A 25,241-nucleotide genomic window follows, 5' to 3' on the forward strand; every position below is an offset into this window, starting at 1 on the left:
AAGACATTACAGTCTTGCATGATCTCATTAGTTTCTTTCAATATATGATACAAAAAAATATCAACAATCTGTGTTCATTTTTAATTGATTTATTTTAACGTAATAAAAATATGTATTTATTAAAATGTGGTGAATGGTGTTTCTTCTCATCTGTGCCTGTCATCTGCAGTTATGCCCTTTTATGAATAGTCATCAGCAAATTCTCCCCGTTCATCAGCTTTTTATTTCTTTTTCACTTTAAAACGTGAATACAGGACTACTCCTATGCTGCTAAGAAATAGAAAGAAAGCAGAGGATGTTTATATCAATGAATCCTTGGGGCTAAAACTAGAAGCAGTTCTTCTTTGGAGTGACATCCAGGAGAGGTGAGATACGATTTTAGCAGCAGTGCTGCTAGGGAGGCATGGCCTCTTGTCAACGAGGACATGGTGCCATCTAGAGGGAGCTTTTACATTTGAATTAGGTTGATGAGAGGCGGAGCCTTTGCGGCAGGCTTTCACAGTACTTTGCTTTCATCATTAATTCTTACAATTATCTACAAATAGTTTCTTAGGATGCATACGGTAAGGATACCATTCTTATCAACATTAGTGGGGGCGATGATTTGAAAAGTAGCAATCATTTCAAACAAATTCCAGAAACAATTAACATCCAGTAAAAACATTTATTTTTATTATCCTTTATCACTCATCCAAAACACAAACCACTGCACAGAGGATATACAGAGGACATTTTGGTTAAGGCGCCGTGACAAAAACAAATCAAAACAATGTCATTGTTTCATTCAATGAAACACAACACTTATATAAAAAATGGTGATTATGCAAAAAATAGTTTTCTACGATGCAGTGATATTAAAGGCAATGCTGAAAAATATTTACGTATGAAAAATCTTATCCATGTCATTCAATATTTTATTATCCCTAATCAAAGTAATCAAAAATCTGTCAGAGGGGAATACGATTTGCCTAATTAGGGAGCCATGAGAATCCTCCCTGATTAGTAGTGATTAATCTAACCGCCTTAATAACCCAAAATTATATGCAGGCCACCTGGATTCATTTTGATTTCATCAGTGCAGAAATATATGTAAAAAGTGCAGCTTTACTGGCTTTCTTACCCCCAAGGACAGCTTTAACTTTCAGTCTCTGACAGTTGTTCCGTATCCATGCGTGTTTTTCACTATGAAGTAAAACTTTAAGGGCAAAACAGAAGAAAACCTCAAGCTTAATATTGCTTACACCAGCAGGATGGTAACAGGGGGTTAGAGGAGATATGATGAAATTTTGTACATTTATCAAAATATTTCTAGTTTAAGAATCACAATATGAACTCTTAAACTGAAGCTGATAAGTGTTGGAGCCGGTTACTAATATGATCAAAAGTTAACTTATAAGTTATCACACTAATATATTGATCTAAACCTGATGATATAATCAAACAAAAAATAGAAACAAAACCCTACTACTTTTAAAGAAATAAACTTTGAAAATGGCAGGTGTCTAAAAATCAATCTATCTGTTTGTTTTTTGTATATTTTGGAGTAATTTCACCCACATCAATAGTGAAGAAGAAAGTTTGTAAGAGCAAAGAAGTAAAGCCGATGTAAGAAAGCTTCTGTGGTCTGACAGGTTCTGAACCCAGACAGTTTGGGTTATAAACTGAAACATACAGTAAACCAAAAAAAGAAAAAGAACAGAAAACCTACATTATTTTTTTGCAACAGATTCATGCACAAGGTAATTGGTTTTGACTTTGATCGTCTTGGTGCTGTGGATCTGCTCTGTCACAGACATCACGATCACTCTAACACTTTTACTCTGATACAAATTTAAGGAATGTGTGCCTCGTCATATAATACAGCCACCAAAAAAAAAAAATGGATTCATCTTTTATTTTAAACCCCATTCTGTAAACAACAGAGAGACGAAGGCATGGGGCAACGAGATTAGACCACCTATTGCTGGTACGACATGCTTACTTTCCCAAGATTTCACAGTATTCATTATATAGTAAAAAGAAAAAGACGTGTTTGCATTCAGAGCTGAAAACATTAATCATCATGTAAATTCATAACCTAAAATTATTCATGGTTAATTTAAAAGCTTACTGACTTCTAAACTGAAACAATGGCATTGTTCACTTTAAAGAGACCTGTGACATATGGCAAGTGTCTAAACAGTTTGATCATAACACGTAGCATATTTTCAAGACGAGGAACATCCTCTGTGGGATAGGTGAGTTAACGTGACCAGATCTTAAGTCATGATAAAGGCCTCGTTCAGAGGAGTAAAACATGGGTCACTCCAACAGAGAAAACTAGTGCTGCAAACAGCAGCTTTCTCAGTACTTATCCCTGATTTCTCAAGGAGTTCGGTTTTCTGCTTTATTAAACAATGTAGAAGTCAATAAAAATAGCAGAAATCTTTCAGAGTATCATATTTATATGGACTCTTAAAATGTTTGAGAGGCTATAAATGTTGTTTCCTGATTCTGATTTTTAAGCCAGCCAATTGGTGCAAACAAACACTTGTCAAAGGGGTCTAGTTATATACTAGGAGTTTACAAATTTCTACACCAGTAGCTCACTATGGTTGCATGTAAAGGTTTTCAGATTAATTGATTGCTTATTGTATTTTATGTCTGTGTTTTACGCTTTATTTTTGGTTCTATTTGTCAGTAAACAAAGCGCTTTTGTGTATATTTACCATAACAAGACCACACGACCGGAAGCATGACATCGAGGAAAAGCAATGGAGCCGAGCGAGTGAGCAACGCCCAGTGGAGGTGCGAAAAGAAGGAGGTTGAGTAACCCCAGTAGATCGGGTGGGTCTTTGACCACAACGAGCTGTCACTTTAATGTGAGGCATTACAAGACACTCAACCGGCTCTTACACTAGCTGCGTCCGTTTGTCTCCATCTTGCTTTCTGATAGTTCTGCGGCACACCTGGCAGATGGCACAACATCATTTATTTGTGCTGATCCTCTCTGGTGCAAAGTTCTTTTCTGTCTCAAAACGAACTAAGTAAATAGTATCAGGACGAACGCTTAACGTATATTGTTATATTTGAAGATAAAAATGTTTTTTGTGTGTTTTCTTTTTATGGTCAAAATACACGACTAGGCAAATTTAAACTTCACAGATACCCTGAAAGGACCGTCTCTATCATCTCTGTCGGTGAACTGTAAAAAAAAGTTTGATTCTATTTCAAACAAAATGGTTTCAAACTGCTTAATTAAAACAACCATTCCTGAGGCCAGGAAGAGTAGGAGAATCTACTTCTTTACCCGATGGTGAACACCAACCACCATGTAATTTTCTGTTGAGATCTTCAGGCCGGCTGGCTTCACTTTATCCCGACAGACCCTGACCTCAGACCTGCCTGGTGTTCCCCTTCCTCCTCCTCTTCCTCCTCCTCCTCCTCCTCCTCTGCAGGGGTCGTGTTTCTGCAGGTAACTTATGAATGTGTCCCACCCACCGCCAACACGAACCATGACATGACGCTCGTTCAGCATCTGCAAAGGTGAGATGAGAGGTCAGAAAGGTCAGTGCATGTTTGGGAATCCTTATATAATGAGCAGAGAAGGACCCCCCCCCCCCCCCCCCCCCCACACACACACACACACACACACACACACACACAAAAACACGCTAATAATCACAAGCTTCTTGTGCACGTGCAGCTCTGGCTATGAGGACCAAGTAATCTCCTGGGTAGCTTTGTCCAAATCTCATCAAACCAAATGAAATTGCAACTCATGGCACCAGCTGAGCACACATGCAGCTCTAATCCAGATATAAGCATGCATGCTCACACACAGACATACACACACACACTCACACACACATACACACAAACATGTATAAACCTCCAACACAAAGCATACAAAAGACATAGCAAAATATAGGGACCGCTGCATGACCAGTGCACATGTTGATTATAAATTCAGGGAGGCTAGCTGAATCTGAAGCCAGACATCATTCAGACATTTGATTATCAATGTGAAGCCTTGGAAATGAAGAACAAATTGTAATAGGTTCAGCACAGACCCTTATCTCTCAGGAGACCCAGCAAAGCCATCTATTTCCTGCCACTGTCACCCCCCCCCCCGCCTTCCTGCCCGCCCCTATCGCCAATAAACCCTTCATTAGTGAACCATTAAGATTGTGATAATACAAGCAGATATGCTCCTCTAATGTGCAGACGTGTGTTTAACATGGCGCACTGGCAGATAGGAGGGAGAGAAAATAATCAACGTTACGAGCAAAGACATGCGCAAAGAGGCCGACCACTCGAGTAGCTTCAAAGGAAACTCCAGACGCGTTTTGGCTCAGCTGTCATCGTGCGGATTAAAATGTTAAGGTTGACAGGGGTCAAGTCTGACATGTTGGATAAACCTCCCACCAGCCACCGCATAATGAAGGGATGTCAATCTGACCTTCTTTCAGTCATAATTTATTTCTGTTTTTATTTCTGCATTTTGTCGGCTAATAAAGCTGGAGGTGTTTAACTTGGCATCTGACTCTCCCATGTTTAGTACGTTTTAAACCCCTCTGAAGGGGCGTCAGATTTAATTCCCTATTTTACCAAAGCAATCATCAGGCGAAATTCTGTGGCAGAATAATACATAGAAGCTCCCTTTGTGGACTGACCCATCTATATGTGTCTCTTGTTTCTTGAGCCCACCCCCACCTTCAGTTTTCCAAACAAAGTGTGCTACGTCTGCAGCCAATACGCCACTGTCTGGATTCCCATGTGTCCTCCTCCCTGGCTGCTCCATTGATTCTTTCTTTCCTCTCCTGCTGAAATATACATGAGTGTGCTCGGGATGAGGACAGACACTTGCCAATAGGAGGCAGGCTTTAGCCACATCCACCACTAAGGCTAACGTTTGAAAGTACACCCAGCACACACATTTTACGCTAAAGAATAACGGCAAAAAGAATGAAAGAGGTGTGACTCTCCCGTTTCTGTTTTTACAAGATGTCTCTGTTCGCATGAGACAGGATGAGCGTGACTTACAACTTTCCTGTGGTTCAAACATCTGTTTTTTACATTGGTTGGTGCATTAGTAGGCTATAGGCATGGGGGGAGATAAATGCAGAAAACAAATATGCAGAAAGAGGTGGGTATTTATACAGAGTTAAGGTGTCTTCCTGTTTCTGAAATTCATCTAAAATAGTTTGTCTGGTATTTCCAGCAACACATGCTGTTGTTTGACGGTTTCTGTGCGGGCACAGCAGTGGGATTGTGGTTCTTACCATTAATATTTACATTAATAAACTGTCATTTTGACTTTTTTTTTGTTTGTTTCAGCTTTATTTGTTTCTGAGTGTCAGGAGACATCCTACTATTCCAGTGCTGATTATCAATTTCTGTAGTATACTAGATTAGTTAAATCCAAAGACGTTGAAATAATATTTACCAATGACAGGGGTATTTAACTGGTGAAATCGTAGCGGTTATCAGTAAGTTTGTATAAAATTCTCTCTTACCAACATCTACATGTACTCACTCCCAGCTAATTTCCTAATAACAGGTATATGAAGGATTTCCATTGCAAAGGAGGTAGTTTATGGTAAAATTGAAACGTTCTTATACCTGACCAAAACGTTTTGGTTTGGACTGAAATAAAAATATAGATTTTATCAGTTTTAGAAGTGATCGATCGTCAACAGGCTATAACAGTGCAGACCAAGTGATTTATGACAAGTCAACCTTGACAGGGTGTTGATAATACAATTGTTCCAGGCATTACAGATTCAGCCCAGACATAAAGAAACTAAGTTGCTGCTTGGGTCACAACCTAGCAGGGATTGCCAAGCGCACCAAATTGGTGAAAAAGGTCAGATTTCTTTTCAGAAGTTTATTTAACTTTTGTTCAACCAGATGTGAAAGCTGAGAACAATTTCTCATTTACAAAGAGGAACTGGCAAAGAGGCAGCATACCAGGTACCTGTTCATTTTAAACTTAATAATTATTAATAATATGTCAGTAAGGACCCAAGAGTTCAAATATTTTGTTAAATTATGTATATCCTTAACTCAGCTGAGATTAAGTTTCTATCTATGGAAACAAAAAAACGTACTATAAAACAAGTACATAAATAGACAAATACACACTGATCCTAAGTGTTACAAACATATTTACTCCAAAAAGTAACACATGAGTCAAGCAACACAAATTTTGGCTTCACAGTCAATTGTTATATAATATTTTGTATGCTGATTCAAAAGCTGTTGTAAAGTTTATTTTATATGTATATTACACATATTTTCAAACATTAAATTAAGGCCATATTATCTAAGCTGTGGTGAGAGTTGGTAGTTGGAAAGCCCCTGCAAATCGAACTCTTCTTAGGGCCCCATAAAATATTGGATTATTCAGCCTTACTCTAGTGGATGTTTTATTTTTTTTTTGTATGAATGTATAGAAAACTGTAAAACTGTGCAATGAGCTAAAGCTAACCGTATCTTGAGACCCCTAGCAGTGTTTACATTCCAACACATGAATCCTAGATGGGAAGATGGTAAACACAAGCTTGTGGTAACAATACAGAGAACTGTAAGCACACTTAGCCCTTGGAGCTCATACGCTCCATGGGTAAATTCAAACACATGAAATGAAACATAATAGCTCGTTGGAGATGTTTACCAGTGATGAAAGCCACTCTTAGCACTTATTTATTCTTAAATGAGTATAAGAATGAGTCTTTATGTGCATTTGGTGTAGACATAAATTTTTTTGAGGAGGTTTCAGTAGCCATACTTTCTTTACCAGACTCAAAAATTATATGGAGCTCAAATGGAAAGTAAAATCACCGGGGTAGGGGAGGTAGGTGCATGCATACATCTGGTTCTGTATAGCTAAGAGCAGTTTCCTCTTTTTGGTTTCTATTGAGAGATTAATTTCAGTGAAAAAAAAGGTCTGTTTTATGCTGTTGAGGAGGTGAAATGGAAATAATATTGGTCCTGGAGGACACATTTACATATTATAATTCTGTAATCTCATAATCTCTAACACCAGGAAATAACACGTATTTCCATTTTAACATGGGAACATGTCAATGCAATATCAATCTGTACAGGATGCGCACTGGCAAAAAGATCTCAGATGTTATTTGGTGATGCATTCATGATGTATTCATGTTTATATGTAAAAAAGAGAAATGTTCAAATGAATTATATTTTCCAACTAATTCTGCCATACAAAGCTATTCAGGGGCTGTTGACATAGTAGCACTGACATCATTTTGTGGCTGTTTGTCTCACTTAGACCGCAACTAAACTAGTAGTGACATCACACTTGTGAAGCAGGTCTCTCACCGGGCACAGCAGTGTTTTACCTGACGACACCTCAGTCTGTTAAGTGTTGTCTTCCTCCAGACTTTCATTTTTTTTAATACCAAATATGGCCCTATTTTACCTAGATTGGTATCTTATTTAGATTTTAGTTTTTTTTGTTAGAACAAACGTGTCTTATTCGGTCTATTTAATTTTGCAAATCAACAATATCATTTAATGTTCTCTTGGATTTCCTTATGGTTAATTATTTCTAATGTTCTCCATCAGCGTTAGGTTCAGAAGTCAACATGTGCTTGAGGACAAAGAAAAGAGCTAATCTAGTTTTAATGTTTTCCTCAAGAATACTTGAGAGGGGGGAAAAAAATAAAGAGGTCCACCAATAAAATGCTGGTCTCCAGTAAGAAGAAAGAATTTCCTCCATTTATGATTTTTCCAGATACATCGTCTTCAAAAGATGAAAAACAGAAACGAGTTTCCGTGATGATCCGTGGGTGTTTAAGTGCATTTCCCTCCCATTTACACCGTCAGTCTGGATCCATGCTATGAAGCTGAAGGAAAACCTAATTGGTTTCAGAAAGAAAGGAAAGCCTTCCTCTTTTTTAACACCAAAGAATGGCAGAGCACTCCACAGCCAGCATGATTGAATAGTCTCCAAAGGGAATAGACGGAGGAGGGGTAGAGAACAGGAGGGGTTGGGTGTGAAGTTTACATGTGTGGAGGGGCGGTCATGCTCTGCCGCTCATTAACAAGCTGTCTGATTAAAGCCCCTTGCTAATGACTTTGCCTCGGTAATCAATAGTATCTGCTCTTTAAAAAGGTCTGTACACACCGAGCGCTCTCCCAGAAGCAGAGCAGAGGTTATCATGATGTATGCTAATTGAGGTGTATGGCATGTTTCCCTGCACACGCACAGACATTGGTGTGCTTCAAGGTAACAAATGACATGAGGGTCGATGGGGCATGTCGCTCTGTTTGAACAGCCCAGATGTGGTTGCCTGACAGCAGTCATGTGAAAAGGGAAAAGGAGAAGTCAAAGTTGTTGTTTAAACTGGTAATTATGGCCAGAGACTGACAGCTGGACACCGCAGTTGAGACGCTGTAAGGCAAGGCTGCACAGAAAGAATGAGTGCAACAGGCAAAACAAAACAGGTACACCGCAGAAAGACTGAAATGTTGCAATAAACAAATAAATAATGTAGTTTTACTGTCTATATTCAAATGTTTTGACAGGCTTTGGTTATCGTATCTGTTTTTTGAGCCTCGGGTGTCTTTTACTGGTGTTCATGCATGTGCTGCTGTGTAGCTGAGAAGTCTGGTGAAGAGAAACTGCATTCTTTGACTTAAATGTTCATCTTTTACAGGAAAAACAGCAAACCCCCCCCCCCCCCCAAAAAAAAAACATGTGAAATCTGGCACCAATTACTTAGAAAACATAGATTCATAGATTCATGATTTTAGTCACTGACCAGAATAGTTACCTATGTAGACTGAATTTAGTGTTAAAGGCCACATGTGTGTGTTGACTTGGAGGACATATTCCTCTATTGCTATATGTAAAAGGGCTAACGGCATTCAGGTAGTATGTTCTGCAGTCATGCATAGGGCATTAATGCTATTTATTTGTGTAGATGAATGGATGCATTAAGATAGTGAAATAAAAGCTTCCTTATATTAAAACTCCCTTCACATAGAAGGTTTAGACTCCCTAGTGGGCTGTCATTTAAACCATGCAGCAGGGTCACGACTCTGCACACTTATCCTCAGAGAGCCAGGTTTGTTTTTCTTCCAGGTTTTGTACTCTTCGCTGAAGGTCTTCGTCCTGAATACAATCATTGTCAGCTGAATCCTATCCCGTCTGCTGGTTACTAAGCAACCCTGCCTCCCATTCCTTGAGCATCCATACAGACGCATGCGGGTGGAGCGTGTCTGTAGAAGACTGAAAAGCACACGGTGACCGATTTTCAGCCTCTCTGACAGTACACTTGTTGCTAACTAAACTGTTGATTAACAATCCGAGGAGACCGCATACCTTACTTTATATATATATATATATATATATATATATATATATATATATATATATATATATATATATATATATATATATATATGTATAGTATTCTTATTTTTCTCAATTTATATTTATATCACATACTTTCTAATGGCAACTGTGACTTTCTCCTGCAGGCATTAGTTACTGACAATCAGCGTTTGTGTCTTCCTGCTGCCCTTTCTGTCATCGTCTGTAATGTTTTGAGGTTAAGTTTCAGGCTTTTGTTAGAACCAAGTTTTGGAGTTTTGCTTTGTCTACTGGTTATTTTTCCCGACTCCTGGCGCTCACTTGCACCACCTGCTTTGTAATATTAATCAGCTCAACGGTTGCAAATCACGTTAATCATCTCTTCTAGCCTGTTTATATACAGGTGGATCATAATGAACTAGAACTTCAACATAAAGCCTCTTTGGCTCTTAGGCGCCCCTGATTGGATGCGGCATCAATGGCTCCTGATTGCACATTTAACATCATGTAAGGCATCTATACTGTTTAGTTCAGCACCAAAACATGCAGTGTAACAATGGCTTCTGGTCGAGCAGTAGCCGCGCTCTCAGTACTAAAACCCAGAGCGGGGGTGTTTACATCTATGTTAACAACAGCTGATGTAACAATGCCAAGGTGGTCTCAAGCCATTGCTCTCCGGACCTTGAGTTTTTGACAATCACATGTAGACCTTTCTATCTCCCATGGGAATTTACCACCATCATCAGCACTGCTGTTTACATCCCCCCCAGTGCGAACACCAAGGAGGCTCCGAGGGTGCTCTACCGCGCCATCGGTGACTTACAAACCACAGATCCAGGGGGTGTTTTAATTGTTGCTGGGGACTTTAATCAGGCCAATATGAAGACAGGTCTCCCTCATTTCCATCAGCATGGCAATTTTGCATCCAGGGACTCAGAAACAGTAGACAAAGCCTACACAAACATTAAGGCAGCGTTCAAAGTTGCCCCTCGCTCCCACCTTGGCTCATTAGATCGTTTCTCTGTTATCCTAATTCCTGCACAGAAGGCCTGCTTATCAGGGGAAAACCCACCGTGAAGCAGGTGAGGGTCTGGCCCGCAGGATCCGCCAGCATTACAGGACTGTTTTGAATGCACAGACTTGGACATGTTTAGGGAGACTGCAAGTGAAACGCAACACACCATGCTGTTTCAAAACTGCAACCATTGCACCAGGGGTAAAAAAACAACAACAACACAAGTTCATCACTGAATGATTACTGACCCATAGCACTCACTGCAAACATGGTGAAATGGTTTCAGAGGCTGGTGAAGGACCACATCATCTACAACTGTGGTGGGCCTCATTATGAACAACAGTGACCTGGCACACAGGGAGGAGGTAAAATACCTGGTGGACTGTGTGACAAAAACAATCTGATCCCGAGTGCCAACAAAACAAAAGAGATCATCGTCATCATTGAAATCAGCCAAGTCACACTGTCCTCCTCATCAACAATGCTGCAATGCAGCGAGTCAGCAGCATCAAATTCCTAGGGGTGCAGATCACAGACCTGCTACCTCCACACATCTGGTCTGGGGAAGAGAGCAAACCTCCCGCCTCCCATCCTCACCACTTTCTACAGAATGAGAGTAGAGAGCGTAATGACCAGCTGCAGACCTGTCTGGTCTGGGGCCTACAATTCCTCAGAACAGAAATGTGTAGAGAATGGTAAGGACAGCGGAGAAAATCATCCGGATTTGGATTGGGAGTAAGGTTTAGGACTATGGTGTGAATTAGGTTCACATTATGGTTAGGTATGTACTGTTATGGTTAGGGTCTAGGGCTAGGCCATAGAAAGGGTTGAAAATGAATGAATATCAATGCTAGGTCCTCAGTAAGGATATAAGACACGTATGTGTGTGAATGTGTGTGTATGTGAGTGTGTATGTGCATGTAATGAATCGCTATAGTAGGTGTCTCCTTTTTTAAACTGATTTACTGAATTAAATGAGCCCTTTGAACAGATTCCAATTTATTGAGTTGCTTATTTCTGAATGGACTTTAACTGGAATGAACTGGATTGAGTTAAGCTAAACTAGAGCAGGACCTGGTTCTGAGATCAGTGGCTTGACCATAGGGTGCACAAGTTGTGGTACAACACATTCTAACACGTCAGAATGAACTTTGGTTTGTTTGTTTCAACTTTTTTTCAGCAATTTGGTTATTTAGTCATAGCAGGATCATTTTGGTAACGTTTTATATGAGAGGTGGGCATTAAAGGCAGTAAAGGGTGATTCATATGCCATCTACGGTTTATTTGTATAATAAGAAAATATATTTTTCAGACTAAGTCAGCAGGAATCTTACCCGTAAATACAGAACCTTTTCCCCTACACGATAGCATCCTTTCGGCTGCTTCTCAACAGGAAACCTGGTGGGACAGCTGCAGGGGGGATTTTCAATAATGTTTTGCACCTGAAAGAGATAGAGAATACAATTTCAGGGCCAAGGAGCAAAACAAAACAAAGTTTATTCCACTGGAAGTAAAATGCGTACCGTATCATCCAAAATGCTTGTGGTCACGCTCCTCCGGTTTCTGGACTTGTTGGAAGAACGAGGGGTCTGTGTTGCTGGGTGGGAGGGGATGGCAGCTTTGCAGGCTGCAGGAGTAAGTTTGTTTTCTGTGGCAGGGCAGACTTCAGCAGAGGGTCCCTGAGTTTGGTCTGACAGCAGAGCTGAAGCAGATGTTTCAGTGGCGCAGGATGAAGAGAACAAAGAGGGTTGTGTTGAGGCTGTGCTTGTACAAAGGTTAGAGGCTGAGAGGGGGGGCTGGGGAGGGGGCGAGCATGTAGGCAGCGGGCTTGTGGTAGCTGATGGAAGATCAGAGACAAGGGAGGCAGCAAGGGGTCCGGGCACGCAGGTTGTGTTCGAAGCGAGGGGGGCCGGCGGTGAAGGAGGAAGGGAGGGGGCTGGGGGTGGGGAGGATGCTGGTGGTGAGTACAAAGATGTTGGATAAATAAAGTAGACAGGAGATGATGGAGATAAGCACCCAGCCTCCTCTCTTTCTATCTCTTTTTCCAGCTTCACCAGACCTGGTGGCTCCACTGCGTACCTTAAAGTGAGACGTAACAATTGATGAATCGGTACTGATGAATCAATATGAACTGATCCCCCCCAGTTCACAGATCCCCTGTCAGGTTCATGTCTAAAATCAAATTCTGCTTGGGCAAAACTAAAGCGAACGAGTCACAGATTGGAGTGAAATGTAAGAATCCTGCCATATTTCCCTTGTGAGCTAAAAGTAATGAGAAAACTGATTACAAATTCAGTGTTCATTCAATTTTGCACTAGCCTTTAGCCTCACATTTGTATTCAAATTCTTGATGATTCTCAAAGATTCACACATTCTGAGATGTTATTTTTATACCAAGTAATATGTTAAATAATCCAATCATTACTTTGTTCTTTCTGTGCCCCAACTTTATGAACAAGAGCACATGAAGAACAACAATCTTAGAACATTGTTTTCTTTTACTAACACAGTTGACGTCATTTTTTAAATTATCTTCATTCCAGAGTGGGGATGGCCAAATTTAGTTTACCTGGCTGCAATCCGTCCCAGCTCCATCAGGCACAGGCACACCTCCCGAGGTTGCTTGTGAAGGACTTCATCAGAAGATGCAGGGCAAACAATAAAAAAAATGATGGAAATGTGACTTATTTGAAAGGAAAGATGTTTCTGGGAACAAAAGTCTGTTTTTGACTAAAGGAAACAAGCTTCAGCTGAAACAGGAGGGGCAGATACAGGGAACATCCTTTCTTAAAGTGCCTTCCTATCTTTTCAGGTGAGCAGGAATTCCTGTGGGTTCCTTTGGGTGAGGGCATAGGGGCATTAGAGATTCACTGACAATGAAAACCTCTGCAAACCCCAATGTCTTCTCATCAGTAAAACATGGCTTAATAAGGTCACTTCGTTTTAAACTGTTAGGATGGTTAAAAATAAATAAAAGCAATATATGTCAAACTGAAGGGCTTTTGACCATCCGCCATACATTAGAAAAGAGGATGATGATTCTACTGAGAGAGGGAGCTTCTTTTTAAGCCTGGTGTGCTTCCTGTCACATATTGTTTGGGAGGCTTTACCAGCATGTTATCATTGTCACGCATCTCTGGCTCTGCTTGGACATGCCCAAGCTAGAGGTGTGCAGAGAAAGGCAACCCTAAAAATACTGTTAGTATATTGGTTGACGAGTCTGTCTGGTCTGAGATCTGTTATGCATGAAGTTGATTTTAAACAATATTTCAACATACACCATTTAAAATTGTCAGGTTTTTGAGACGTATAAGATTGAGACTAATGATAAACAATGTAATGTTTTCGTTACGCCTTAAACGTGACATTTATCCAGTATAATTAAAGTTGAAACAGATTTACTAAATGTTAAAGCAAAAAAGCCACAGTAACCTGGCTGCAAAAGTATGCAAACACCTTTTGATTCAGTTCCAGCATTGAGCCATTTGTTGTTTATGACAAATACACCAAAATTGTTGCGAAAAGTTCACGTTGATTTCATCAGGTTATAAAACATTGACCTAATAGAGGTAGGGAGCAAGAAAATGTTTCTTTCTTGCAGACCTACCTCTTTGTCCGAAAACACAGGAGATTGTTGTCAGATGTTTAACACGAGTACTTTACAGAAATTGGTACGACTTCCATTTACTTTCAGGCTCACCAGATTCATTATCACTGATGGTATTTTTGAGCTCAAGAAGGCGAGATACTGGATTAAATCAAAACATGCTTTCACTCAGTATTACTGATTTAATCAGGCAACACAGAAAACATTCACAAACGCAACATAGTAAATGCCTAACATTAATCCAAACTTAGGAATACACAGAAACTCAAAATACTACACAGAGTACATGTTTGTAATTTTTTAAATGTCTGCAAGGCCACGTTTCTTGTTTTTTTTTTGTTGTTGAGAAAAACAAAAAGTATATATTTAAAAGGATACAACTTCCAAAAAAACAAACTGAATTAAATCAATCAAAATTAAATACAGTCCCAGTTAACTTTAAAAGTTAATTTAAAGCTCAAGCAAACAATCATATCAGCAACAAAGTAAAATAGCAAAAAAGGGTAAAATAGATTGAACTCATTGGTAGAAAATGAGTTTCGAACAACATAACAGATACATGGAAATCTACAATGAAAAATAAAGGAAAGGCTAAACAGAAAAAGCAACAGCATTGGTTCTCCACAGAACAATTTTAACTAAGCTTGTTGACTTGTGTTAAACAGTTGTGAGTTAAAAAGCCTTCGTTTTGAATTAAATGCACAATTACTGCCACATAATAGCTTGTTAGCGGAGGGAGAAACATGTCGTAACTGTTTGGGGGGTTGGGGATAATCCAGGTTTAACTCACCTAAATCATCAGACTCAAAAAGGTACGCCTCATCAACTCCAATCTTTCGACACCAGTAGAGGAAGTTGGCAGTGTTGTCTCGGGCGAAAAAGGATCCAGAAGTTGCATCGGCTCGCCAGTGGATCACTCTTCTGACAAAGGGCTGTAATGGTTTTAGAGGTATGAAGTGACTGCAGTCTGAACAGGCTCACTTCTTCCTAAAGAAACTCTTAATTAGAGTTCTGGCGCTCTTTCAACCTAAATAAAGCGAAACATTTCACACCCATCCTTTTAAAAAAACATGCAGCTGTGTTGATATAAGTAGCTGCTGGGACATTCTCCAAAGCGTTGATTGTTCTGAACACAAGGAAATAAATTTAGGATAAACAGCTTGTCAAAACACAACGGCAGCAAAGTGAGACTTGTAAGAGAAAAGATGACTAGATGGTGATCATTAATTTTTTTCCTCTGACAGCCTGGGACCAAACCTGTTTTATCATTTGTTGCAAGTTTGACAAAGTTTCAGTCAAGTGGTTAAATGTGTTTTGAGAGCTAAATGAAAGAAAACCAACATCTTTATCTGTGTCTCATTGTCAGCCTATATGGGACTCTTCATCCAAATTATATTTAAAAATGTATTGATAGATCACATCATGTTGTAATGTTGCGTTAAATTGTTAACACTATGTGTATCTCTCAAATTGCTTTTCACTTTTGAAAACAGGTTTATCCTCCTATGTATCATGGGTGTGAAAATGTAAAAACCCACAGTGTTTTGTGTGAAAGGCAAAGTTGTTACATACAGCTCTGTAGCTCATTGCAAAAATACACTTTTACGAGCAAATATGGGTGAAACAACACAGTTATCTTTAGATAACAGGTCCAGGCCAGAATGTGCAAAAGTTGTTAAAACGTCTAATCTGTTTTAGGTCAGACATCGCATCGATATCCACACACATAGGAGCTATAAACCCAAGTAATTTAGCCATTTTTTTTGTGTGTTTGACACTGAAGAAATAAATGGGTCAGCAACTAAGGAGCCAAAAAAGGTGTACAGAGAATTTGAAATCCTCCTGTGCACATTTGAGGCCAGCCACAATCTCGCCTCTCATTATTTGACAGATCCTCTCCAAATGGCCACTTCCTTCTACCCCCACAGGTCATCTTCCTCCATCCACCTCAACACCATGGGGAGCAGAGCTGTCAGCTGCTCTGCTCCACCACTCTGGAGTTCACTTGTGCCACTCATTTGAAATATTGACTCCAAACTCCAAACTTACCCTTTCAACAGAGCTTAGTTTCTATGATTGATTTGTCCCGATTTATTCAAGTGAATGTGCTTTTATAATTAGGCCGATATACGTTGGATTTCATAAGTTTGGGACACTAGTAAACGGGGAGGGAAGTGTGAATAATCTTTGATGCGTCTGTGAGTGTGCAGCACCTTGTCACTGCTGGCGAGAATCATCTTCTCTTGGAGCGTTTGTGCCAGCTGACAGAGGAGAACGCCATTATCCAACTTTTCCATCAAACTGTCTGCTGTGAGGTCCAACCCTAAGAAACACACGCAGGCACACTAACTCACTTGCACAAATCTACCCTGATAAAACTTACCGTAACAACAAGCACAACATCCGCCTTTCTATATCGTTTCCCTTCCATTCACGAAGTGCTGTTTTGAGTGACGGAAAAGGGAGCATCACCTTGAGCGGTAACGCAAAGTCAACATGTGAACCTGCAGAGAATTTGAAGGATGACCCTTTTATGCCAGAGATTTATCTAGTCTGAATCACTCCATAGGCATCTTTCAACACGCTCTGACATGTGCAGATGCTTTATATTTTCCTGCACGGCTCAGAAGAGTGGAAAGAAAAATAACTGAAAGGAGACGGATTTCAGGGATTTGGGAAAGAAATAATTAGCTTGACTTGTTTCTGTGCTAAAGAAAACTGCCTGCATCAGTTGTACTAAATGCTCTAATCAAAACGAAACTTTTTGAGTCTTTCTCATCTTCGGCAAACTAAAAAGCTCAAAGGGAGCTGAAGTTAATAAAGCACCATTACAGTGCTTTAAATGTACGTCATTCTATTCAATTTGCTAGACTGAAAAACACCTGTGTTTGTACAGCAAAAGAAAAAGAGTATTTTTCCCTTTGATAGACCGCATTAGTATAAAGGCATCTCACCCATAATGGAATTGAGCCAGAGGGCCAGATCCTCTTTCATGGGCAGGAGGCTGGCATCATGGCGGTAAGGTAACCACTGGTTGTACTCCTGAAGACAGGCGAGGCCTGGCCCTAAGTTTCTGTACTTGGGCGAGAGAGGGCAGCTCACGCCCAACCCGGTTGGCTGGCTCCGACTCAGAGGATCATCAAGGCTGGCGGCGCTCATCATTCCTGCTTCACTCTCCGCGCTTCAGCTCTAGCTGGTGGAGAAAATATTAGACATTTATTTTACTGGAAATTCTGCTAATTTGAAATATAAAAATATGGAACAAGTCATAACTGTCTACAGGTGATGAGTAATGGAGTTCATAAATCAATTAGAAAAGGTACTAAACCTGTTGGCTCAATATTAGAAAATGAATACTTTCAGTTACAAACAAAATGAGCCTTAGTGGATCATGGGTCATCCCAGAGCACACAGAATAGCTGTCAACATGTTCTTTTGACTGGTACTGCACTTTGTTGTGCATGCCAAGGTCCAGGTAAACACATTTTCTACACTGTTTTATGGGGAAGACTTGCACTTCATGCTATCAAATGAAGATGAAAGCATCTAAAAGACAAGAAGATCTCAAAAATACATCTAAATTAGGTGATAATTATTTGGACATGTCCTGTTGAGCATGCCAATGTAAAGACCATGTTCCAGTCATACATACCTACTTTGGCGAGAAAACTGCTTAAACAGTTTCATCTTTTACTTGTGTTTTTAAGTCTTTTTTTTACTTTTGTACACATACACTTTGGCTTTTTATAGCTAAAATAGTTTTTTAGCGGCACCTGGTCTTCATGGTTCATAAAATGCATGAATTGTTAACTAATCATCACACATGCTCAAACACATAGATTACGGAACATGTAGATGGTCCATTTCTGGTACCAGTGTAGTGTCCTTGATTTTAAATTAAAGTTTTAAAACTACATATAGATGTCTGAGGTGTATTATCCAGACAGGCATCATCTGTACCCACTTATCCATGCAGGGTCACAGAGAGGCTGTTGCCTAACCCCAGGTCATAGGGCCAGAGGCGGGGGAAGCCTGGATACGTCACCCTTCCATCACAGAGCAAGACAGAGGCAAATATCCATGCACACATGCCTTAGAGCAATTTTGGGAGAGCAAATTACCTGCAGGAGGAAGTCAGAGTACTTGGAGAGAAACCATGCACCCACATAGAGAACATGCAAACTTGATGCCAGGCAGCAGCACATGAAACTACACCACTGTGTAATGCATAGAAATGTATGTACACAATATCTGTAGGCAGATGGGTTGTTTTTAAATCCAGAAAGCTTACCCACCAGTAAATATGTGTAGATGTGTGTATTTTAGCCTAAAATCAGTTATTTTTCTCTATGTAGAGGTGTTGAGAAATTTTATTTTCTTGTATACGATTGCAAACCTGACATTTTTAAAACTGCGTTGCTGCTTTTTGCTAGTTTAAAATTGAAATAGTCATCAATCTTCTTACATAAAACCTTCAAGCAAAAATAATGGTTGGTGCGAATGTCAGAGCTTGACCCTTAAAACAGACGCTGCGTCACACAGCAGCAACACATGTTGAAGACAGATGCAGCTAACATTTAATCTATATATTCAAAGGTTCGAGGTGAGCTTGCATTTACAGTGCCTTTCAAAAAAAATAATAACCCTTGTGCTTTTTCACATTTTGTTACATTAAAACTACATATTTAAATGTATTTTATCGGGATTATTTTGTTAAACCAATGTGAAGTAGTGCATAATTAACTTCCTAGAGGATGGAAAATTATCCATAGTTTACAAAAAAAAAAATTATTTTTAAATAAATGTTGGAAGAATGTGGATTGAATCTGATTTCAGCTCTGAGTGACTCAATACTTTGCAGAACCACCTTTTATCGTAGTTATACTAACCACACTAACAAATGAACAGGGCTTGTTGCAATCCATCCCATTCTAACTCTGGGGTTTTACATGTCTCTTAAAAAGATGGACTTCAGATTTGAGTACTTGACGAATAGCTGTCAGCAAAGTCTTTCACCTGAGTTCTAGATATCTGCACCTTGCCGGACCATTCAGTTTCAGTTTTCAGCCAGATCTTGGTAAATATCCAAGCAGTATGAGGAGCAGAGAATACTTTTGCAAAGCAATACATGAGAGCAGTCAAACCAAGATTAAAATGCAAAAAAAAATAGGAAATTCCCCCCTCCGGTCTTGCGTTTTAACAGCAGATAATGCAAATAAGTGGTAGTAAAAAAGACAATATCCACAAGATGGCCAAGTAGTCAAGATGATAGATTTAAAGGTTTAAAAAAATATATCACATGAGTTATATTTGATAGCCAAATTGTAATCAGTAGATTGTTGAGTCAAAGTAAATATTTGCTTTTATTTGATATATTACCACATGGATTGCTTTAGCTGCTATGATCAAAAGATGTCAACACAAGGATCCTTAGTGTGCAATCCATCATGACAGATAGACTGCACCAACAAAAACAATGAGATGAAATCTGCCACACTCTGGCTGCACCAATGTCTTCAGTGCACAGACCTTGTATTTTTAACCAAACAATACTTCAGATAGCCATTAATCAAAGGGATTTAGCTGACTGACTGTAGACAGATTGTGCTTAATAAGACGTACAGCCGTTGCCCTGAGCCAGTCTCCTGGTGCTGCTACATGGCTCATTTATTCTGTTCCCAGAACAAACTCCATCATAAAGCTTGACCCCTTGCAGAGACATGCTCTGACTATTAGCAATACTCCGGCTAATCATATTAAATCAAGGTGACAACACAAACAGCACATCTCCAGTCTGATTTGGAGTGAGACAGAACAAACAAACGGCTCCGTTCATAGGGTCCTTTCCACAAAACACGGTTCAAAACTAACAGCTGAGAATTGAGACAGCAAATAGTAGTAGTGTTTTTTTTTTCTGAACTTGGTCAAATCTAAATATTAGACAAAGCCCTTTCAAGGCCTGCCAGATGCAAAAAGCCCAGATGGAATAACGTCTTGCAGCTAAAAACAAAAACATTTAAATATAAAATACACGCACAAAGATTTTACCGTAATACAGTACATCCCACAGGATCTCTTTCCTAAACACACATACATTCAGTCAGTCCTCAGAAAAACCATGGATCTTTTCAGAAACAGCACATATGTGTGTATGTACTTATGTATATGTGCCGAGGCAGGTAGTGACGAGGGTAATTGAATAAGCTTTTGAAACAAATTTCCTTCTTGAAGAAGTTTTACTGTGCCTTACTTTCTGCTTGTACTTGAGTGGTATTATTTTGAAATAACCCCATTCTTATGTGAGTACCATTTCTGACTACTCTAATCCACCTGTAGTTACTTCAAAAAAGAAAGAACAAAAATTTACCAGACAAACTTACAATGTCTATTGTTTGCCAAGAACAAGTTGCCAAGCCTCGTGTTCTAATGTTATTTTCTATCTGAAGAGCCTCCTGAGCCATTTGGAGGGAAGAGTAAACAGTATCCATTGTACCTGGTAGTTCTTTGCACTGTTCAAACATGTACAAATTACTATAAGTATTAAGTTCAAAGGCTTCGTGATGTGAAAAGGTTTCCTTTGGAAACATTTTATTTTTCAGTCTGAATTTGTTACTTTATCATGTTATTAATTTTTACTCAGTTCTTATTTCATTATCTAAAATACTAGTATGTGCATGTAACTATCAGGAATTAACTCAGATGTTATATTAAGTAGCTGTATTCCTTCTTTTTTTTAAACATGAAAAAATACAAAAATAAATAAAATAAAGTAGCTGTTTTCCAAATTCTTGTTAACTCTTATTGAGGATTTTTTTTTTTTTTTGGAAAACAATTTTTTACTTCTGTTTCACAATATTGAATTAGGACTATTGTTACCTGAGTACAGTGTTGTATTGAGTTTAGCATTTTTTGCCACTCTACCCACCTCGTGTAAATGACTGTATCCCACAGGTAGCTACTCTCCAATAAAAGGTTTACAGCCCTCCAAATAGCTTGTTTGAACCTCTGCTTACATTTCCATCTTTAGATGATATTTATCACTCTCATCATCCCGATTTCCCAGAGCCTTTATAAAAGGGATAAGTCATAAGGATTTAGTACAAGGGGACTATAAAAGTCCATGCAAAATGTCAGGACAAGCCATCTAAAAGGAGTGTGACAAATGCATTCTCTTTGACACACAGTCTGGAGGACATTTCTGTTTTGGTTTGAGAAGTAATAATCATGATGCGTTTAAGTGGTGCCCACAACAGGAGATGAACCGAATAATCCAGTTCATGTAAAACATCTCTCTCTTGTTTTGATAGTCAAATCAATCCCGATTCATCGAAACACGTGTAGGGACTAGATGCACAGTGAGCAAAGACAGACCAACAAAAAGGTAACCCTCTTCTAAAAGATTTTAGTCAGCCTCTTTATGGCTTTATGTCGTGGTTGTGTAAAAGTGCAAAAGAGAGGAATGTTTGCGACAGGCTTTGTCTCCCTGTTTAGTGCCAGGCTCAGGGAAACTTTGATCAGTTCAGTGAGGTTAGTTTAACATTTACAGGATGGGAAACATGCAGGAAGTCTAATGTTGGACATACAATTTACCTTTCCAAATTAGATCTGCCTACAGCTTGGATCATTTTAAATCGCTTCTCAAAACTCAGTTTTATTTTTTGGCATTTATTTGAAGTAGTGCTTTGATACTCTGTTTTTATTAATTTGTGTTATTATTGTTCTTGTACAGCACTTTGGTGCAGTTTTACCCATTTTTTAAAAGTGCTATATAAATACATTTGACATTGACATTGACATTACAGCACATTTAAGCCCTACGCTAGCAATCCTGGAGGAAATGTTATTCTGTTATGATCACTACAGTCAAATAGGCTCTGGCATGCCTTGGGAACTCAAAGTTGTGGTAAACTGCATCAGAAAATGTAAGCATGAATGCAAAAAGAGGAGCATCTAATCTGTGAAAAAGTATCAAAAATCTGGCACGTCTCTGGTGAAGAGAAGTATCCCTGGACCCTAGTACTGCCAGCACCCTCTCATGCCACCATAGTGATTGTGTGTTCAGAGTGATGTGCTGTGTTACTTTTCAAAACACACAGTGTCTAGCAGGCTGGCTAAAAAGATTTCACCAGAGGATCTCCTTCCACATGTTGCCTACCAGGCATGTGGTAAACTTTAAACAGGACTCTTTATAGCTTTCCTTCAATCGTGGCTTTTTTTTTTTTTTTTTTGCCAGTCTTGCGAAAAAGCCCAGATTTGAAGAGTATAAGATTAATAGCTGTCACGTCAACCTATTCTCCCACCTAAGTTTTGGATCTTTGCAGCTTTTCCACAGTTACCAGCTGCCTCTTGGCAACATCCTTATCGCCCCAGCTCAGATGGTCAGAAAGACTGCGGGCACATGGTGTGTGCTGAGATGAGTTCATGTTGTGTCTATCTTTGAAAGGGAAAAAAAAGACTGATATTTTGTTTTAAAAGTTGACAAAGCCGAGACTATACCCGGTAAATGTTATGCACAAGAATGCAGTGGTGTAATTTGCTCACATATGATCAGGAAACTGAGAAAAAAAAGTATATCACATGTGTTGATGATTGTAAAATAGTAGCTATAGGCTTCTCACAGGCCTTGGTGAAAAAGAGTCTTGTGTAAGTCCACCCGCCAGACATGGGACAAGCCTATAGGGTGTGTTTACAAGGTCTATATGGAACGGCCAAGCATGCCAAGTTTGAGGTTGGTCTTAACGGTTGACCCGCAGACCATGAGAACCTCTCTCTAAGAAAACATCCAGGTGCAAGATTCACGCCTCTGCTACAGGATGGCTCTGCTGGGAAGACGAGGCAGAGGTCACCCCTGGGTTCAGACACTAGCAGCCTTTATACTCCTGCAGAGCTTTGTGTAGAGTCTGTCTGCACACACACACAGGTCTATGCATGTATCTGTGTTTCTATTCTGTCTGATTTATTTTGGCCTGCCTTGAACGCTTGCAAGGAAGATTCGCTTCAGTGGAGTCTTCAAAGCTTTTGATTGGGCTTTAGGCATTTTAACAAGATTCAGGTGGAAACAGCTTAAAACAACGCGCCATCCGCTCAGAATGTTGCATCCAAAGAGGGGATTCTGAGATAAGTCGATGTCTTAAAAGCTGCAAATGTTTTGTATTTAGGGCAAATGTGAGTGTGATTGATGGTTTGAGCGTATGTGGCCTTCAGCACGTCGTTGGCACTGGCTTCTCCTGGGAATAAAACAAGAGCTTGTATTTGGCAAACAGCTAATTTCACAGCTAGTTAACAGAATCTGGCCACTTAACATGGCAGAGATACATCTGTTTACTTAGGGGGAAAAGACGATAGAAAATGTGTCACTCACTGGTGCATTAAATGTTCACACTTGAAAGCTGAATTTACTTTTTTTTTTCTTTTGATCAGAATCAGATCTTAGCTTTTACCATTTAGTTACTTCAAACCATTCAAATTAGTAACTGGGATGAATAACTTTGAATGTGTCTTTCTTTCTAATTATATCATTTCCTTCAGCTACTATGACTGTATTGTATGTCTTAAGATTTTTTAGGTTAGAAGACATGTCATGGATCAGCAGTGAATATCTATTAGGTATTAAGCTTCTGTCAATGCCCCAGGAGTTTTCGATCAGCCTCTTATTAACAATATAAACTCCAAATCATCAGAGGATGAATAGGTCTATTTCATGCTGCTGTGTTGAAAATTATGATTTCTAACGTGATTCGATGTTTTATCAAAAATGTACTGATTTCAGGATAACAGTACATCAAGATAATATAAATACTGCTGTCACTTCATGATGCTGTTATGTGATTAATGGCGTCAAAGCATAATCTATTTACTAATCCAGCATTCAAATGAGCATAAGCGTTGTCTTAGTAACTCATAGCAAAGTGCACTAATCTGAATAGAAACATCTAGTCGAAACCTCGAGACATTTTAGCATGTGATACGTTTTAAAACTTTTAAATAAATCTTTTTTAATACTGGAAATCTTATTCTTAAGATCTAGAAAAATCAATTGAGCATTTAATAAAAGTCTAAATTAAGCCCTGACTGAGATACAGTTGCTACAGCAGTAATATTTATTCCATCATTATTTTCCACTCTACCCCGATCAATTGCACCAAGTAAAAATTATATATACTTGCCAAACTCCAACCCTGCAAGACTTCTCCAAAGATGTGCTCCCTTTCCTCTACGGCGAGTTGTCCCCAGGCTCACATGCACACATGGCACAGAACCAGATGTTCATCTCCCTCAGCTTGGCCACAGGAGTGAAACAAGGGGAAGATTTAAAACAAGACTTCATGCGCACGCCTGCAGGTTTCTGGTGTCACCTTACAGAGTGAGATCAGAGGAGCAAGGACCAAAACTGAAACTATCACCGGTGGAGGTTGTTTACTTTTCAAGTTTTTTTTTTTTTTGGTGTGTTTTTTTGTGCGTACAAAGGAAGAAAGAAAATAAATAACTATCTGGTGCTTAAATGGAAATCAAACCAACGATAAAGAAAAAAATAATTTGGGATATTATACGTTGTCAATGCAAGAGCATAAAAGAAAGGCTATTTCTTTTAACTGATCCTTTCTGATTTGTGGTTTTCTACTCCTCCCACAGTTTCTACTCCTCCCAAACTCATACAAATAAATAAATACACAGAGATTCATCCAAAGACTTTCATCTTGAAGTTTTTGGATGTGAGGGTTAAATAGCAAAATAAACTTACAGTGCAGAGTGAGAAGTTTACACATACTCATCATTGGTATGAACATTATCTTATTTTCAGAATTTTAGTGATCTATTTTATCCTTTCTTCCTTGGGGATAAAATGATTATACAATGAAAGTTTTGTCATGATATGGATGTGTTTACTTATGGGTTTTGATTTAGAGTCATGTTTTCTTGTCATTTATTTATGTTCTTTAGGTCTTGCCATATTCAGTTATTAGTTTTGCTGTTTGGGTTTTGCCAAATGGCTCACTCCAACTTTTAGATTTCTTAGATATTTTTCCCAGTTACTGCATTGTCTTACTTTTTGCCTTCTATTTTTTTTGTATTCATTTAAGGTGCCTGTATATCTATTCCGCTCCATTCATGTTTGTTTCAGTTTGTCAGCTTCTGCCATTACCCCAACAAATTAAGCTTATTCAGTTCACATGTCATTACAGTCATGCTTGACACCGGTTTTCTTTGCTATTTATACTCCCAATTTTCAGTTAATCACTGCTGGATTAAACTGTTTGCTTTGTCGAGTCTGTTTTGTCTATGCCACACCA

At 39.1% G+C, this 25,241-nt stretch overlaps 1 protein-coding gene across 2 annotated transcripts; it reads right to left on the minus strand.

Moving 5' to 3' along the window:
• Nucleotides 1-650: 650 nt before the first annotated feature.
• gas2b (growth arrest-specific 2b) lies at nt 651-24,281 on the minus strand. Of its 2 annotated transcripts, none has more exons than XM_036130779.1 (8): nt 24,113-24,281; nt 16,905-17,143; nt 16,164-16,273; nt 14,741-14,882; nt 12,913-12,976; nt 11,867-12,422; nt 11,678-11,785; nt 651-3,517 (listed from the first exon to the last, which is right to left on the minus strand). In XM_036130779.1, exons 2-8 carry the CDS (start codon nt 17,110-17,112, stop codon nt 3,278-3,280), a joined length of 1,428 nt encoding a protein of 475 aa, XP_035986672.1. In that variant the 5' UTR covers nt 17,113-17,143; nt 24,113-24,281; the 3' UTR covers nt 651-3,277. The 2 variants fall into 2 exon arrangements, with proteins under 2 accessions (XP_035986672.1, XP_021165262.2); XM_021309587.2 differs by having other exon boundaries at nt 24,117-24,280.
• Between the last annotated feature and the right edge of the window lie 960 nt (nt 24,282-25,241).

The sequence above is a fragment of the Fundulus heteroclitus genome, unplaced genomic scaffold, assembly GCF_011125445.2.
Source record: "Fundulus heteroclitus isolate FHET01 unplaced genomic scaffold, MU-UCD_Fhet_4.1 scaffold_38, whole genome shotgun sequence".
Taxonomy (NCBI): Eukaryota; Metazoa; Chordata; class Actinopteri; order Cyprinodontiformes; family Fundulidae; genus Fundulus; species Fundulus heteroclitus.